The sequence below is a fragment of the Mytilus edulis genome, chromosome 9 (assembly GCF_963676685.1).
Source record: "Mytilus edulis chromosome 9, xbMytEdul2.2, whole genome shotgun sequence".
NCBI lineage: Eukaryota > Metazoa > Mollusca > Bivalvia > Mytilida > Mytilidae > Mytilus > Mytilus edulis.
Window position 1 is genome coordinate 38832698 of NC_092352.1, and position 18525 is coordinate 38851222.

General features: G+C 31.6%; 1 protein-coding gene across 1 annotated transcript in view; it reads right to left on the minus strand.

The window, feature by feature from the left end:
- Window positions 1-18156: 18156 nt before the first annotated feature.
- Window positions 18157-18525, minus strand: part of LOC139488290 (putative ferric-chelate reductase 1) — a 30686-nt gene continuing 30317 nt past the window's right edge. Inside the window, exon 6 of the mRNA XM_071273787.1 lies at window positions 18157-18450. Within this exon, the coding sequence (XP_071129888.1) occupies window positions 18296-18450 (155 nt within the window). The 3' untranslated portion in view covers window positions 18157-18295. The remainder of the gene's footprint in view (window positions 18451-18525) is intronic.

Sequence of the window (18525 nt, forward strand, 5' to 3'; positions counted from 1 at the left end):
ATACGGCTAAGGTTATCTGCCTTGGATAAGAAAATCCTTAGTAATAATTCATACTTTTGCAAACAGTAAATTTATAAAAATGACTACGTAATAGATATACATGTTAACACCGAAGTGGTGACTAACTAAATAATAAAAACCAATACGTAAAACAACCTAAATAGCCCTTAAAAAGTGGGTGAACTATCTCAGGTTGCTTACCTTAATTCTTTTAACAGATTGAAGATTGATGTATAACCAAACTCAACAAGAGATACCAAGGAATGACCTTTTTAATAATTACCCATAGTCTTAAATACAATAGTTTACGGTTCATTTATTTTGGAAACGGCCAAAAAAATCCCATCTATTTATTTTTAGAAAACATATAACAATAGTAGTTACGCAAAAAATGTAACTACCTTCAGTAACAAAAAGGATTTCATTATACCATCTTGCGCATGTGTTAGAATTGAACCATTTTCTGAAAACCTATGATTATACTTATCGCAGTATTTTTTGAAAATACAAAACTTCCATGTGATACGGTTGATAATCATCATTAACATACATATTATTACAATGATATTATATTATGCTCATTGTGAGCCCATTTTATGGAAATAAAGCATCTTCTTAATACATTTGAAAAATGTTAATGTAACGATAACTGGATATCTGCCACTTGAAAAGGTAAATCAGATCTTGCTTTACACAAAGAAAAACAAATGATATTGTGTCCAATCTTTAATTTAAACAGCTTGTTTGTCTGAAACTAAATTTTAAATTGTCTCGTGAAAAGATCATTAAACTATTTAAAAAAAAAAATAATAATAACCTGCACCTGTATGCATTTTATACTTTTGTTACGATTTCAGTTATCTGAAATATTCCTTATGGCAAGAAAATTTAATACCTTTATCATTTACAAGTTTAAGTTCTCAAAAAATATTAAAAAATAAAACAAAAGATTTTATAAGACTTTCACAGATGATTTGTAAATATACATGTAAAAGTCTTTTAAAGAAAAACGTGGGGGTTAGTGAGCAAAATTTCTTAGGCATTCAAATGGATAAAACCAGAGGATTCCGAAACTCTAACAAAAATTCCAAATTATGACAAGCGAACATCCTTAACAAATGAACTGTATATCGAAAGCCGTATTTGTCATATTATTAGACATTGAAAAGGAAAAACAGGAATCGTGAAAAAGTACCACAAAAACAGCATATCAAATCTACCACAATAACAAACTAGTCAGAAAACTGACATGTATAAATAATTAAAGAAAAACAAGGAACAACACATGTTCCCGACAGTCTGAAGTCAAAGACATTACATGTAACGTTGGTTAAAAAAGTTTTACTGGCATAAAAAAAAAAAGTCCCATATTTGATATATCTAGACCTCGATATGTCAACGATAAAACAACAGCAAAACTATTTTCAATTGACAATCTGGTCTTTTCGTCATTATCTGTTAAGGGATAATCTTTATGCTATTTATGGCTAAATCATGCAATTATTTTATTATTATGAAAAGCAAATAAAAAAAGATATGTTGGATATGCACAAGCATATGTTTTTCACGGAGAACGAGAAAATGTGTAGTATATCAATAACTATTATTATTTTTCGTGGTCTTAACAGTTGCTAGAAAGTCTTAATGGCATGATTCACGTAAAACTAAACCAACCCGGAAGTAGACTCGTGTATGCCAATGCTCCGTGTTGATTGTTGTACTTTGACCTATAATTGTCTTTTCTAACTTGAAAACGAGTTCATGGACCCCTCTGTTTTAAAATGCCATTTGGTTTGATTACGTAAGAAGATTTTGTGTGCAAATTTTCATGAAAACGTAAAAGTGCAATTTTTTTTTAATTTCATAAATATGCAGCAAAAATTATGTTTTTTTTTTACTACATTGATGTACATTTGATAAATATGAATTATTTGAAAAACAAACTGAATAAATTTAAAGGACATTTATATAAAACAGAAAACGTAGCACATGAAGGTGTATTTTTATTACATATTTGTTTTAATCAGGCAAAAAAAGCCTATATGCAAATAGTCAGCAAAATTTCAATATGGGATAAAAACTGTATCGTATGCCCTTAATGGTTAATTTTAAGATGGATTTATATAATTTCATGATCCATGTACGTGTGGTATCCTCTGGAAAGTCTAATATTAAAAACTCTCTTGTTTTCTTCATCTTACCTTAAGCTGTGTGCGAGTACAATATTCCTTATTTCTTTAATCTCCACCATTAGTACTAGTGAAGCAGGAGTTGTTTGCAAAGTTGGAAAGGAAATCTACATTTCCCATCATATCAGTCTAATAGATTAAACATAAGTGAATGTCTTCTTCTGCAGCCTTTCAAAATTGTAATAATAAATAAAGTGTCAAATAAGGGGAGTGGTTTTGCCCCTTAGGGTTGCAAGTGTGTCATTAGAGAAAGGTCCCTCTTCATGTCTTGTACACTACTGCATTTTTATACACCCTTCCAAATTAAAAAGCCATACATATGTTCAAACAAAACCAAACAGATCATTAATGTTGCCTCCTACCCCCCGTATTTTGTAAGAAAGGGGGGGGGGGGTATTGTCCCATTCGACGGTTCATATTCCTCCTAAAAACACTGATTGGGGACCTCAGTTTTAAATATTCATCGGAGTTCAGTATTTTTGTTATTTTACTTCTTTCTTTTTGACACACACAAAACAGGAATAACAGATTTAAGAAATTTAAAAATTCAGTAACGTATGTATATAGTATAAGAAAGAGTAATCAGACAAATGTCATTACAACATGTAAAAATATGAAATCAGTAAAATAAAGAACAAAATATGTTGCGGGCAAAGTCGTACAAAATATATTAGCTAGCTTTAAAACCAGGTTGAATCTAACATTTTCGACATAAGAAAATGCCTGAACTAAGTCAAGAAAATGACATTTATTATCCATTCATTTAATGTGTTTGAGCTTTTGATTTTGCCATTTGACTAGGTACTTTCTTTTTTGTATTTTCTTCGGAGTTCAGTATTTTCGAGATTTCACCTTTTAACTATCCCAGTGCACATACACTCGATCATGAAATTGATCTCTTCATGAAATATAGCACATTTTTTTTAGACAACGTCACGGGTAATATAAAGCAAAAGTGACACACAAAACAACTATAATGCATTTATGTGGAAATATTTATGGCATCTCAAACGAGTGCATATCTTTCACTCAACCTTACAAACGCTATTTCAAGAGGTTGTCATATTTTGGTTTACATATATTCTTTTTTGAATTTGTCACACTGTGTATAGTTAAGTCGGTAAACATTTGATACTGATATCAAATTCTATAAAGCATTTATAAAACTGGAGCTACCATTGTCATAAATCAATCTTAAAATCAATGTACTAAAAAGAACTAACGACTAGGTGCGTGTGTTGTCAGTCGTCTATTATTCTTATTCATATTTTAATTAAAATGCCTTTGCATCATGACAACTCAAATACGATGTTTCTCGGTTATTATCCCTCGTATAATTTGTAATTGATACTTTACTTCTTAATCACTGACACATTTGAAAATACTATATGTCTTCTTTTTGACCTTTTCTATTCATATTTCAAATGTCAATTCAAATCTATTGAATAAATGGGTAAGATTTAGAATTAGACTATGATAACAATACTATCAACATGATCAAATGATTTCTCGATTATCTTGGATACATTTATGTACCCGTGAGAATAAAAATTATCAACACAAAAACAAGAAAATGAAAACATGAAAGAAAAAACAAGACGAAAATAAATAATGTTATCTGTTGACAACCTGATGCAGCTAGAGAAGTATTTGAACTTAAAAAAAATATGCACAAATCTTCAAATGACTTAACACGAATGTCTAATAAAAGATTTAGTAATTAATGATTATTCTGCTAATCCCACACACAATCAAATATCACTTGACAAAGTTTTCGGTGAATCTTAATTCTTTCATTGCTACAATGAACATTACAATGAACAGCAAATCCGAGGACTTACCTTGTTTTTGTTGGATACTTTAGCTTCACAAAATGTCGTACAAACAACGGTACTTTACCGGTTCTTCCACATGTTCTACACAGGAATTGTCAATTAGGTTGATGAAAGTTCTGTCCGCAGTGAATAAGGTCTTCAGAAGTGCTGTTAAACTTTTTTGTAGTGGTATTTACCATATATTGAATCTAAAAATTATAAATAATTATTAATCTCGATCTTTCTCTAAGGAAATGCTTGTACTAAGTCGGGAAATATATGACAGTTATTTTCCATTATTATGATTTGTTTGATTTCTTAATTTGTTTAGGATTTTCCTTGTCGCTCAGGTTTTTGCTATTTTGCTTTTTCCAAACGTACTTTATCTACGTTTACAAATTATTTAGTTCTCATCAGACCGATATACAATAAAAGGCCCGAATGAAGTGTTTTAAAATTTTCGAAGGGTAAAGCATCGTTGCACTCGCAATGACCAATTATTGATCAATGTACATGTTAATATATGTCCATTACCAGTTATTTAACTTATAATACAATGGTATTAAAGGAAGAAAACATAGTCTATATAAATTTATATATACCAAAATCAATGCTTTGCGGCAACGAAGTTTCCTTTGAAAAGTTTGATAATAGTTTCCTTTTATTATGGAAACTGTTTAAGGATGACATACATCCCTGACTGTTTTAGTCCAATTGGATGTATGTGACTGACTTAAAAAAATAACGGTAATTCATGGAAGGGTGATCTTTCATCAATTTATTAACCTTATGTTAAGGAAAACATACTAAACGCAGGATATCCAATTACATTTGAATTATTGACATCTTTGCGAAAACTATCAAAGTAAGATTCTTGATCAATTACATCTGATAACATGCCATTCTAAAAGATGTAAACGGGTGCGGATAGCGATACTAAATACTATTTGTCTACGAGGTAAACATTTAACTTTCTATGAATATGAGTCCTACGATCCAACTGTCATTTCAGACTACAGCAAACTACATCTATGGAATATGCAGGCTAAAGAATTGGCCGACACTTGTTATTGAAGTGCGATTAAACAGTCAATCATAATTGTGGAACACATTTTGCTAAAAATTAAATATTTCATGTATAATATTAGAAGTAATGGAAGGTACTATTTTGTATCTTTTTATCCAGAATTGTACAATAATTTAAAATCTGAAATGGAGTGGGCGTGTTAGCGTCAGGTGGATATTTTGAGTGCTGACTATTCAAAATCACCTATAATAACATTTCTACTTTTGTGTTTCAAATGTCTGGTTATGTAAATGTATTTCAGTTGTTTCCTGTAATTAGTTAATACTTCAGTTTTATCATGTACATCTTTTGAATATTCATTTTATAAAATTTACTGTTTGCAAAAGTATAAATTATTCTAAATTATAGGGATTTTCTGGTAACTAACAGAAAACCCTTGCCGTTTTTGGCACAACCTTTTTGATCTTTTGGTCCTCGATGCTGTTCAACTTTGTACTCGTTTCGGCTTTCAAACTTTTGTATCTGGGCGTCACACGTAGGTCTTGTGTGGACAAAATACACTTCTGGCGTATTAAAATTTTGAACTTGTTGCCTTTTGTTGGCTGTTGTTCGTGTGATTCTTTGTCAATTGTGTTCTCCAATTTATTTATATTGTAGTCCTGTGTTGTCATTTTGATGTTATATTTCACATGGCCATAAAAGTGCGAGGTTTGGCATGCCACAAAACCAGGTTCAACCCACCATTTTTTCCTTTAAAAATGCCCTGTACCAAGTCAGGAATATGGCCATTGTTATATTATAGTTCGTTTCTGTGTGTATTACATTATAACGTTGTGTCGTTTGTTTTCTCTTATTTTTGAGTGTAAATTCACATTGCGATAAGATGTGTCACGGTACTTGTTTATCCCAAATTCATGTATTTGGTTTTGATGTTATATATATATGTTATATTTGTTATTCTCGTGGGATTTTGTCTATGTGTATTACATTTTAGTGTTATGTCGTTGTTCTCCTCGCATATTTAATGCGTCTCCCTCGGTTTTAGTTTGTTACCCCGATTTTGTTTTTTGTCCATGGATTTATGAGTTTTGAACAGCGGTATACTGCTGTTGCCTTTATTTCCCTTTGTACACTAGCTGATTTCTGTATGTTGTGTTGCAGTATATTTATTTTACATCATGTCTCATACAAGGTTATTAATGCACATATTTTACTTCACTTTTTAAATGGCAAGGATATCAATTTTAACTACTCCCTCCGAAAATCAATTTCTTAAGCTATTCAAGGATACAAATATCACAAGTAATGAAAAGAGATATCTTAATAGGTTTTGGTTTAGTACTTATGCTGCATAGAATTGTTATTCAAATATATAAATAATTAACAACTTACTGTAGATCTCCACAAGTACAACATATTTCATTCTTTCAGACTATGTTATATTTGTAAATTGCATATTAATGGTAACAGGATAACCGGAGACTTTATTTGTACAAGTTAAATTATTTAGAAAATAAATTGCCAAAATATCTATTTAATTGCAATTTACCACTGTCCAGAGTTTAGATCTTGGAGTGGGAGGTGGAGCGAGCATCAACATGTTCAACCCTGACACTTTTGAATGTTCATGTCCCAAGTCAGGTGTAGAATTTGTGTTGGTTCGTGGCTGTTCAATTTGATTTTATGTAACCATTAATTGTTCACATCAACTCCATTGAAATCGGATGGACGGATGTCTCATTGGGTATAAAACCCAAGCTCCCTTTTTAGGATAGTTTTCCAACAAGTAAAAGAGGGGCGAAAGATACCAGAGGGACAGTTAAACTCATAGTTTGAAAATAAACTGACCATGCCATGGCTAAAAAAAAAATAAAAAGATGAACAGACAAATAATAGTTCACAAGACACAATATAGAAAACTAAAGACTAAGCAACACGAACCCCACTCAGGTACTCAGTGTATATAAGCCATAAACTGTTTTAAATTCTTATTGGATGTGCTCCTCGTTAGTAGCAGGAAGTTATAGAAAAGAAGAAAAAGAAGAAGAGGGTAAGCAGATTTTGCTCCAAATGTGACTGGAAAAGTTTTAATCGTCTCTTATGTCTTATATTTTACCGTAAATGTCAAAACAGAGAAATTGAGTTTACAAATCTAGTTTACTTCAAATATATTTCATTGTTCAAAATGACAAATGGATGAGACACAGGTTTTACCACTTAGTAAAATCATTTCGATAACAATAAGAAATATAAATATGAATCGAATATTTCATACTCCCAAATAATTAAATCATGAGGACATGAAAATAAAAGAAAACTTGTTGAAGAGAATCAAGGAATTTTTATCGAATGCATTTTCTCCAATATAAATAATAAAAACAAAATTACACTAAATCCTCAGTGTGGAATTATTTATGCGCAAATCCTTTCTTGTGTAGGCATAACATTGATTAATATGTGTGTGTGTTTCTCATAATAATGCCTGAGTGTATGTATAATGATATATTTATTAACAGCACAGACCAATTATGTCATGTTCATTCCTTTGTCATCTGATTGACCAGATTTTTTTTATAAATTGGGGATCAGAATATTATTTTAGGAATATTTCTAACCCCACCTTGAAATAAAACTAAATTTTTGTAGAAAAACTATAGACTTATAAAAGAAATTTTTGTTTTAAAATTTAAAACATAGATTACTAACTTGTGTTTCTATGAAATGCTGGCATTTATTGTATACAAAAAGTCATAAACAACTTTTAAATTCCTCATTAGAATCGAGTGCATCCAACAATGTTTGAATTGGTCCATCGTTACATTTGTTTTAACCAATATTTAAATTTATAAACTTGTATTAAGGAAAAAGCATTACTTTTGAAATTTTCCCTTCTATGTATTTGATAGCTTAAAGAAATTTAGGGGTTCGTCTTGCTTATTTTTTTATTTTCTATGTTGTGTCAAGTGTACTTTTGTTTGTCTGTTTGTCTTTTTTTATTTTTAGCCATGGCGTTGTCGGTTTATTTTCGATTTATGAATTTGACTGTTCCTCTGGTATCTTTCGTCCCTCTTTTATTTAATAGGAAATCACCTATTTAGCAATTGTTATGGCAATTTTAAAATTGAGAGTTAAATATAAAAAAATAATAATGGATGATTTGGTAATTTGTTCGATTTGATTTTCAATGCAAGGTTAACCAGATAACCCTGATCTTATTTAAGCGTTAAGTGAAACATTTATGAAAATGAGAAAATGGAATATGATTTCCAATGAGAAAAATTTCCCCGACTATAGGTCACTGTATAGTCTTCCACTATGATTAGAACCAATAGTTCATTGTCAAATATGAAAGACATCGAAATGACAAATGTGGTGACTTTTTTTTAAATGATTGAGGGTTTTGCACAGTCGATACTGCCAAATGTAATACCCAAGAGAGCCATGGTGTACACAGAGGTTCCTGGTTCGATTCCAGTTCCGGGATGAAATTTCAAGGACTGAATTTTCGGCTCTCTCTTGACACCATTTGCGAGTATGGTCTTGAGGAAACGATGATAGTCCGTCGGAAGGGGACGATGAATGGTTGACCCGTGTTAAGAGAAAGCCAAATCTCTTGCATGTAAAAGACACCCTTGAAGATTTCGAAAAAATAGCAGGCTAATGCCGCTACAAGGCAGCACTCGCACCTGCAAAGAGAAAAGGGATTAATATAAGTTGCAATAACTTGTTTCCTAATCCACTTTAAATAAACATGTTTAAACTAAATGTAATACAATTCAAGCGAGAAACTAACGGCCTTATTCATTTACAAAATGATAAACGGAAAAACAAATATGACATGCAGCAACAAAAGACAAGCACTATACCATCATTTATAAAATTTTAAAACCTAAGTTATTGGAAAAAGGGAGGCAAATCAAATTTTCAGTCGAAGTTGTCAATACAATACAATGCAATACAACGTCATAATTTAATTGTCAATCAAAGACAAATTAATTACAAACAATTTTTGACAATGATTATTGATAATTCTTAGAGACAAAAAATAGAATATGAAAGATGTATGAGAAGTTAGCAGTCGTTTGAAAATGCCTGTACCAAGTCAGGAATATGACAGTTTTTGTCCATTCGTTTTTGATGCGTTTTGTTATTTGATTTTGCCATTTGATTATGGACTTTCCCAATTGATCTTTCTCTAAGTTCAGTATTTTTGTGATTTTACTTTTTCCTTATTCGTTATTCGATATTCAATTTTTTAAAGTTGAAAATGATAAAAAAAAAAAAACACTTTCGACAACTTGCAAAGCATGATATTAACAAGTTAATAGTTTAGAGATATAGGAAATCTTTTTTGGGACCAATTCAATTTATCGTAAATTCACGTTGAGTCTTCAAATATAAAATTTATGTAAATTGAATATCTTGTTATGATCTATAGATTTTTATAAAAAGAAAATGATCAAGAATAAACATTTTAAAGATGATTTAAATAAATAAAAAACATGAAAGGATCCCAATTATAAGATTTAAAACTAAAAATAGAAACAATATTAATGGACAGCCCCAAAAAGGTATTTTCGAATAATTAAATATTCAGCTTTATCCAAAAAAAGAGGGACAGGAGGTTGGCTAGATCTTCCCGCTCTCTCAGTCTTCACAATATTATGCATAAAGTTTGTTAATACATAGATATAAATGATATCAAAAGGAATTTGGGTATTCTTTTCTTCTTCTAAGTTTATGAAAAGCTCAAAGTGGCAGTTTGATACTAAAAAAATCTGAAGATCTTTTACAGTACATATATACAATCTAAGACTCTCTCATCTTGCAATAGTATTAAAACATTTTACTTTTCTACACTTTACACAAGTATTCTCCATTCCAAACCAAAAGACAAATTGAAAGAGTTGGTATTGCTTTGTTCCATTAAAAGAAAGGCGAACGTAGATACCAGCATCTTGTCCTGGGGAGTGATAAATCCTACTTTTTAAATAATCACTCTGATTCAAACAATAAATTCTCTGAAACTGATATTATTAAGATGCTTGATTTCTTGATAACAACATATTTGTTACGTTTGGAGGAGGTGTTTTTCAACAGACTATCGGCATTCCAATGGGAACCAATAGTGCCCCTCTTCTTGTCGACTTGTTTCTTTATTACTATGATGCTGACTTCGTACAGGAACTTATTAGAAAGAAAGATAAACATTTAGCAATATCCTTTAACTTAAATTCCGCTATCCAGATGATGTCCTCTCACTAAATTATACAAAATTTGATGACTATGTTGAACGAATCTATCCCATCGAACTAGAGATAAAGGATGCTATATATACAGTTAAGTCAGCCTCATATCTTGACTTACATCTAGAAATTGACGAGGGTCGGTTGAAAACAAAACTTTACGAAGAGATGATTTCAGCTTCCCAATTGTGAACTTTCCATTTCTATGTAGCAACATTCCAGCAGCGCCTGCATACGGAGTATATATCTCCCAATTGATACGATATTCCCGGGCTTGTATTTCCTATCATGATTTCCTTGATAAGGGGGTGGTGCTCACACGCAGGCTATTAAACCAAGAGATCGAAATGGTGAAGTTGAAATCATCCCTTCGTAACTTTTACGGACACCATCACGGTTGGGTTAACCGGTATGGAAAAACCATTTCGCAGATAATATCGGGTATGTTCCTTATGTCGTAATTACAATATCCTTTCCTTTTCACGAATGTGACCTACCAAATAAGACTATTTACCGGATTTGTATTAGCATAAGCAACACGACGGGTGCCACATGTGGAGCATGATCTGCTTACCCATCCGGAGCACCTGAGATAACCCCAGTTTTTGGTGGGGTTCGTGTTACTTTGTCTTAAGTTTTCTATGTTGTGTCTTCTGTACTATCAATTGCCTGTTTGTCTTTTTATTTTTAGCCATGTCGTTGTCAGTTTATTTTCGATCTATGCGTTTCACTGTCCCTCTGGTATCTTTCGTCCCTCTTTTAAAAAGTACATCTTTGATTGCATTTTGATGATAAAATTCTATATTTCTTAAAACAAATGTTTCGATTAATACAAGCATTTATTTGATATTTGAGTACAATTAGAATTACCAACATTTTGAAGGGGTCTTGAAACATTTTATTGCATGTCATTGTAGTACGTTTAAGTATGACTATCATGCTTTTAATGTTATCGAATATTCAAATTTTAAATTATTTTCAGCTATTAAAGTTAAAATATCGAATAACGAATAACAGACCGGTCGCGAACTGTACATCTATATAGAAAGGATACAAATGTGTTTTAAATTGCTTCATGTACACATGCATTCCTTTTTACTTCTATTGTTTTGTCCAATAATCAGGTGGTTATTGTGGTATATAATAGTTTACTACGCGGTATGATTTTTACTCATTCTTGATGGCCGTACGATGACCTTCATATGAATTCTATAATTTACAAAAATACCAAATACATCAGTGAACAGTTAATGAGCCAGACACAACCAGTTGAGGTTTTAAACCACTTAAATGACGTGCGCATGATCACCGTTGATCCTTTATTGCATCAAAACATGCACAGACCCAAGCTGACTTCATATTTGAACAAAGAAAACAATTCTGACACTTATGTTATTTGGTTATCATGAAATTAAAGCCCTACTACTGTGAAAAGTGTTCTTACGATGTGCTGTAAAACTGTAATCTTACAACTTAAACTAATTTATCGTAATTAAGGCATGACAAATTAAGAAAAGTTTTGGTCAATTTAGTCGCATATTTTTTTTATTATGAAATTTTATTATGCCCGCGTCACACTGTCCCGATTTTTATATACGATGGACACCCGAATGCGAAAATTGTAAGTTCGTACGAAGTTGGTCCCGATCTCGTTAAAATACCAAAAAGTGACCGAAGCAAGTACGATGAATAACGAAGTCTATACGATGGTGCCGAAATTATATACGATAAAAAAGATGGACATACGAAGGTTAACCGAAGACGGGTGTTTAAGCTTCATATCTCAGCCGAAGCCTACATGATGGATCACGAAGGCTACACGATGGATTACGATGATGGCGCGATGGCCATGCGATGTATAAAAGACTTCATGTACAGCTTACGATGCATTTAAATTATATGACGCTCTGCATTGCCTTGTTTGAAATGTAAAATGTGTGCACTAGTCTGAATAATCACCCATAATTATGCCCATGTTTACTGATCTATCTTAAAGGAAAGGTAATGGGTTCGTTGATCCCTTTTATTCAAAAAGAGCTCTTTCCAGGAGAATATCATAATAATATAGACAAAAGGAAGGATGTGGGGAAAGCAACAAATGCGGCAAAATATGACATATAGAAAACAAAATGGTTATGGAGAAAACATTCGTGTGACAACAACTCAGACGATATATAAAAAATCAGAATAATGAAGAAAAAGTTGGTTTCCCTATATACATGTACCTGCAGTGTTGGTGTACGAGGCGCTTTATGATTTTCATTATGTTACTTGATATGAAAAATTGACAAATAAATAATAATTTACTTGTAAAAGTAAATCCTGAGCCTGTAATAGCTGCTCTTCTTGTTCCATTTGAATTAATAGAAACAACGCTGTCGCCTTTCTTGTTCTCATAGAATCATATGATATGAGCTCCATGTTTTGTGAACGTCTTTTTAACTGTCGTATTAGACTGACCAGTGCATACCTCGCATGGCACTTTAAATGTATTTTAGCGTGAAAATGAACTTACATTTAGCTGGATTTATTGCCGTCGTAGTTCCATCTTGTTGCCTTCGTACTTTTATTCGATGGCAACACAACGGGATTACGAGGTCTTCACGAAGTCGTGTTGCTTCGGGTAGCTTCGTGATTGATTCGTGTAGACATCGTAATGTCAAAACTGCCCGATGGAAACGATGGAAACACGAATGCAATACGATGTTCAAAGATGCATTCCCGGTGACATTACGATGGTGAGGATGGTGATACGAACTCAACATCGGACGAACCTTCGGGGATTTTTTAACATGTTAGAAAAAATTAGAACCCTTCCCGAAGTTGTCCCCGAAGGCTAGAAAAAATGGCCGATGGTTCTACGATGGTTAAAGATAGCCCGATCTGGATACAATCAGTTCCGATTTTGAAAATGTCCATAATCGTGGTGTTACCATCGGCGTAAAAATCGGGACAGTGTGACGCGAGCATTATGAAATGCATGCATGAAATGCGGGTTTGTGATGTTCATTTTTTAGTTAAAAGTAGAAATTATTCAAGATCAATCAATGCGGGATTCAGCTTCATAATGTGTACTAGTTCAGTGAAAATAGACGTGATACCAAACTCCGAAACAAATAAATTAATGAAAAATCCAAACAATCATGCACGACTATCAAATGTCAAGGGCTCCCAACTTAGTACAGACACAAACATGTGTCGATTTCAAACATGTTTTTTTTTTAGATCTAAACCGTCGCCTATATCTGTAGCCAATATAATAAAATAAACAAACACAACAGTACGTAATAAGTTTCAAAGAAGTCCGAGTCCTATATCAGAAAAAGGAACACACACACAGTAATACGCAAAGTTTCAAAGAAGTTCGAGTCCGATATAAAAAAAGGTAACAAAAGAAACTTAGCAAAATGACAATGCTACATAAATAAACAAAGGACGACTTGCTGCTGTACCAGATACAAACCTCAAATTGATTGAACGATTATATTTTCAACATATGAGAGGCTGTTTTATCTTTTCGAAATGTACGCTTTTGAAGAAAGATAATGAGTATACTAGATAGCGAGATGTCATTTTTAATTTAGGAAATCGGGTTTTCTAGTAACTATATATATAAATATATATATATATATATAGGCTAAATATTTGATCCGGCATAGTATCATTAATCTCTTTTCTCTGGCAAAAATACTTATTTCGTGGTATGTACTAAATCTTTATCAATTGACATATTGTATTTATATGATATCTGCTTACAATATAGCAGATGTACAAAAATTGAAAATAGCGATATTAATCAGAAAAATCAGATCTAAAAAGAAAATAACATGACCAAAATCTCAGTCGGTTCCTAATTGATTTATTGCCTATGACGGACGTTTTTTTTATTTTTTTTTTTATCCTTTTTGAGTTTTTAGTTGCATCATCTTGAAAACCATAAAATGTAGAAAGATAATTTATCAGCAGCACTATGAGATGGAAAATATCTAAAAATAGACCAATAAGGACAAACGAATACTAATTTAGTTTTTATCTTTTGATGCAAAAGTGCCAGTGAAAACAAAAAAACGGCTTATTATAGTTTCTTACTTAATTATCGGGTATATGATACAATAAATTGACAATAAAAACTAGGATATCTTGTCAAGATTAACAGTAACGTAACATACTTTATAATTAAGGCAAAAAGATTTAGAACAAAAGACTGAGTTGTGAAAGCTTAGGAATAAGTCAAAAACCTCTAGTAGCTTTTATTAGTCATATGTGTGATTTGTTTGTTTTGGCTTATTTGTATGTTTCTTGTTTATTTTGGCTGATTTAATTTGGCTTATTTGTATGTTTCTTGTGTATGTTGGCTTATTTGTATGTTTCTAAATTTAGTGTCACGTCTATTTCGATGAACAAGTTAACATTATTCTTAAGGTGCCAGCTGGAGCCCAACTCCGGGTATGGGATTTTCAAGCTGCGTTCAATATCCATTTATCGTCGCTGGGCTTCTTAAATGTTGTAAATTACAAATTTTTCAAGAAAAAAATATCTCACAAACAGGCTTTGAAAATTTTGGCAAAATGCATGCTTCCAAAATGTCGTATGTGAACTTGAACATTTTTGTAAATAGCAGTGAAATAAAAACTTTGACATTTCTGGATTATCCAAGAACTTAAATTATTTTCACAGAAATAAAGAAATGTACAATTATTTTTTTCCCAGAGCCATTCTACAACGATTTTCAAGTTTTCATACAACATTTGGAACCAAACTTTACAAACAACTGACATTCACAATTTTGTAATATGTCTTATTTCACACATTTTGATTGGTCTAACTGTATGCTATTTTGTAATACCAAAGATTTCCTCCCGCCCAGACCATTGCTGTCAAAAAGTATTTTTAGCGAAAAAAGTCATAAACGACATTTTAGAAGCCAAGCGACGTTATGTCTTTGGTCTATTTTTTGCTCTTCGGTCGGTGTTTAGCTTTGTGACACATTCCAAGTTTCTATTATATATACAACCGATTCCTTTACCACTTTGTGGTCACAGTGATATTTAGCCCATCAAAACACCTCCGTTACGGGAAATAGAATTCTCCTACACTATTCAGTCTGGTGTGAGTTCTTGTTATATTTGAATTAATTTTAATGTTTCCTAGTTTATTTTTTTTCAACAAAATTATGCTATTTTCAAATAATTTAATTTTGGATGTAACGCGTCTTCTGATTGGCTGACGTTATTTTGTTATCAGGCCATAGACATAATTAAGTCACGTGACCGGGAGTCATCAACGTTTTTTCAGGGTATTCTACGGTTTGAAATGGAATTTAGAATTGAATTATAAGAAATGACTGTAATATTTTTTCTATCTATTCGAAATAACATAATAAATGTGGTGCACACTGTTAAATAACCCGCTACGCGCATTATTCAGTGTGCACCAAATTTTTTATGTTATTTCTTCATAGACAGAAAAAATATAACAGTCATATGATAAACAATAGCATGAATAGAAAGATAAAAAAATTCATATTTATCTATCCATCTACATGAATGTGTCGAATTTCTGTAACGGATACTCAAATGAGGCAGTTTGAACAAGTAGCTTTTCTTATACACCACTCAGTCTGGTGTGGGTTCTAGATTTATTTGAAAAAAATGTTTAAGTATGTCAGTTGTTGGTACATTAAACCCAATAAAAACGAAGTGCTCCGTGTATATTTGGTACTACAGCTTCGGAATCGAGTGAGGTAGTTACGGAAAGTCTGTTGAATATTGGTTGGAATTCCTCGTTAAGATAGAATATGTTAGATTTGCTCACTTATAACGTTTGAAGACGAAGCTCATTTCTATCAACATACCTCCTGTACAATACATTTATAGCAACTATTTATCAATAATATTTTTAATCAGTTTCATAACTTTTTTTTATTAATCTGGACAATGTCAAACGATGATATATCTGAATTCAATGATTTTCTGAATTCTTTATTTGAAATAAGAAGGGTAAAATATCTAAGAATAGATATCTATTTCTAATCGTTTTTATATGTAATTTAAACAATATGATGTGGACCTGGAGTTATCCACCTTTGCATACCTTTTGTACTGACTATTGAAAAAAGTTGACATTTGTTATATCTATCAATAATCAAAATTATATTGTGTCGTTATAATATGAAAGGTCAGTTTTAATAATTTTTGGCTATGCAGGATCTCGTTGATTCGAATTTTCGGGTTCTCTGCCAAGCACACGGCATTTAGGAGTAGGGAAAAAGAATCGTTTGATTGGAGTCAGAATACTTTGTCAAGGTAGGTGGTACATATATATCTTCTTGGAGACCTTTATATTGTGAATTGGCACGTTAAAAATTAAAAATGTAACCGATTCCCTAACATTATTGTCATTACAACGGTTTGGATACATCAAAAGGCATTCGTGTAAAAAAATAAAATGTTTCTTCATTATATGTATGAATAATATTTATTTTTTATACAGCACTCATTTAGGTGCGAGATGAAGATATATTTGGATTATTGTTCAAGGTTGTAAATCTGTTTTCAACAACAAAATAATGCTATTTTCTAATTACAATTTAACTGGTTGTTGTCATTGATATATGTACCACTTGTAGTATTCGCACACAAAGGGTACTTTTCTTTCTTATTTACATATCGAATTCAGATATCGAATTCACATTTATCTATACATGTTTTTAAATATGCATTCGCCGTATCATTTTTTTTACAGCATATTTAAGTTAAATGACCCTTTTCCTCCGAATAACAGTAATTTATCTAATAATAAAGAATCACTGGGGAAAAGAAAAAAAGCCTCAACAAAAAAACAACATAAGAAATATTAGTTTTTTAAGAACTATTTTATTTGTTTAAAATCAAATTATAATATAGAGCCCTAAAAGAATAATACAATGTGTATAATCATATATAATATGTATATTTGTTCATAGTTTTTATTTCTGTTACTATATAATAATATATCTTAATCTAATATACAAAAAAAAATATTATTGCAAAGCCTGAAAACAATTTATGTCTAATGATTTGTTAGTATTGACGAAAACTCCGCCGTAGAGACATAGCTGCTGAACAGGGAGTGAATTTCGTTCTAACCAAAATGTTGTTAATGTTATTAAAGTAGAAACAAATGCATTGTTAAAACAGTGAGTGACCCTGTTTGAACTGTCAAAAATGTAAACAAATTAATTACGCGGGAAAATAGCTTCTGAAGAAGATTTTTAAAACACACATGACTTCTGTCCATTAACAATTTTTATTGTCAATTCTTCGTCTTCATGAGATGAATGTAAAATATAACCACTAAATGTAAGGCAGGCATATATATACCTAATATACCTAAATTTGAGAAATTGTTGACATTATTTTGAGTTATGACAATCAGGATTATACCTCTTTCTCTTTTGTAAGAATAAATCTTTTTATTAGTGGGACAAATGTGAATAGATAATTGATTTAATGGTAAATAAGAAGGAAATGCAGAGTTTGTACGAACAAACGACGAACGACAAACTGTAGACATATTTTTAGCGAGTGTATAGTTCTATTCTATTCATTGTCCTTTAAGTTATCGACTTTGATTGGTCTGGACGAGAGGGTAACATGCAAAAAAATTGTCACCCGCTCAGTCATGTGATAGAGTAGATTAACACCCTCGTATTAACCAATCAAAAAATGGCATTTTAAAGTGAAGTATAATATAAACAAAATTTTATATTTACGCTTGACCCGCGTTTCATCTACAAAAGACACTCGAATTAAAAAATGCCAAATAAAGTACGAAGTTGAAGAGCATTGAGAATCATTATAAAGTAAATATGATATGACTTTTTTTCAATATCTCACACTGTATCGACCAGCAACCAATAAGATTCCTCGAGCAGAGTTAATGGGGTTGTATTGGTGTCTCATGTTGATGCGGGCGTAATATTAAAGAAGCTAAATTATATTCGTTATCAATCAAACGTACTTCTATTTTTGATAGTATTTACATGGAAAACAGTACAATTTGAGAGACGTTTAACATGAACAATATTGATGTGAAAGGTTTTATTATCGCCACACCCCCAGTGAGGTCCTGTGTCGACTGAAAGTCAACCAATACATCGGTTTTGTCAGTAAATGTATGCTGATTTTTGGTTCCTGAAATTAAAAAAAAAGAGTCAAATTAACATTGTTTTCAATAAATTATGACCTTGTGTAGAGTAGAAAGAATAT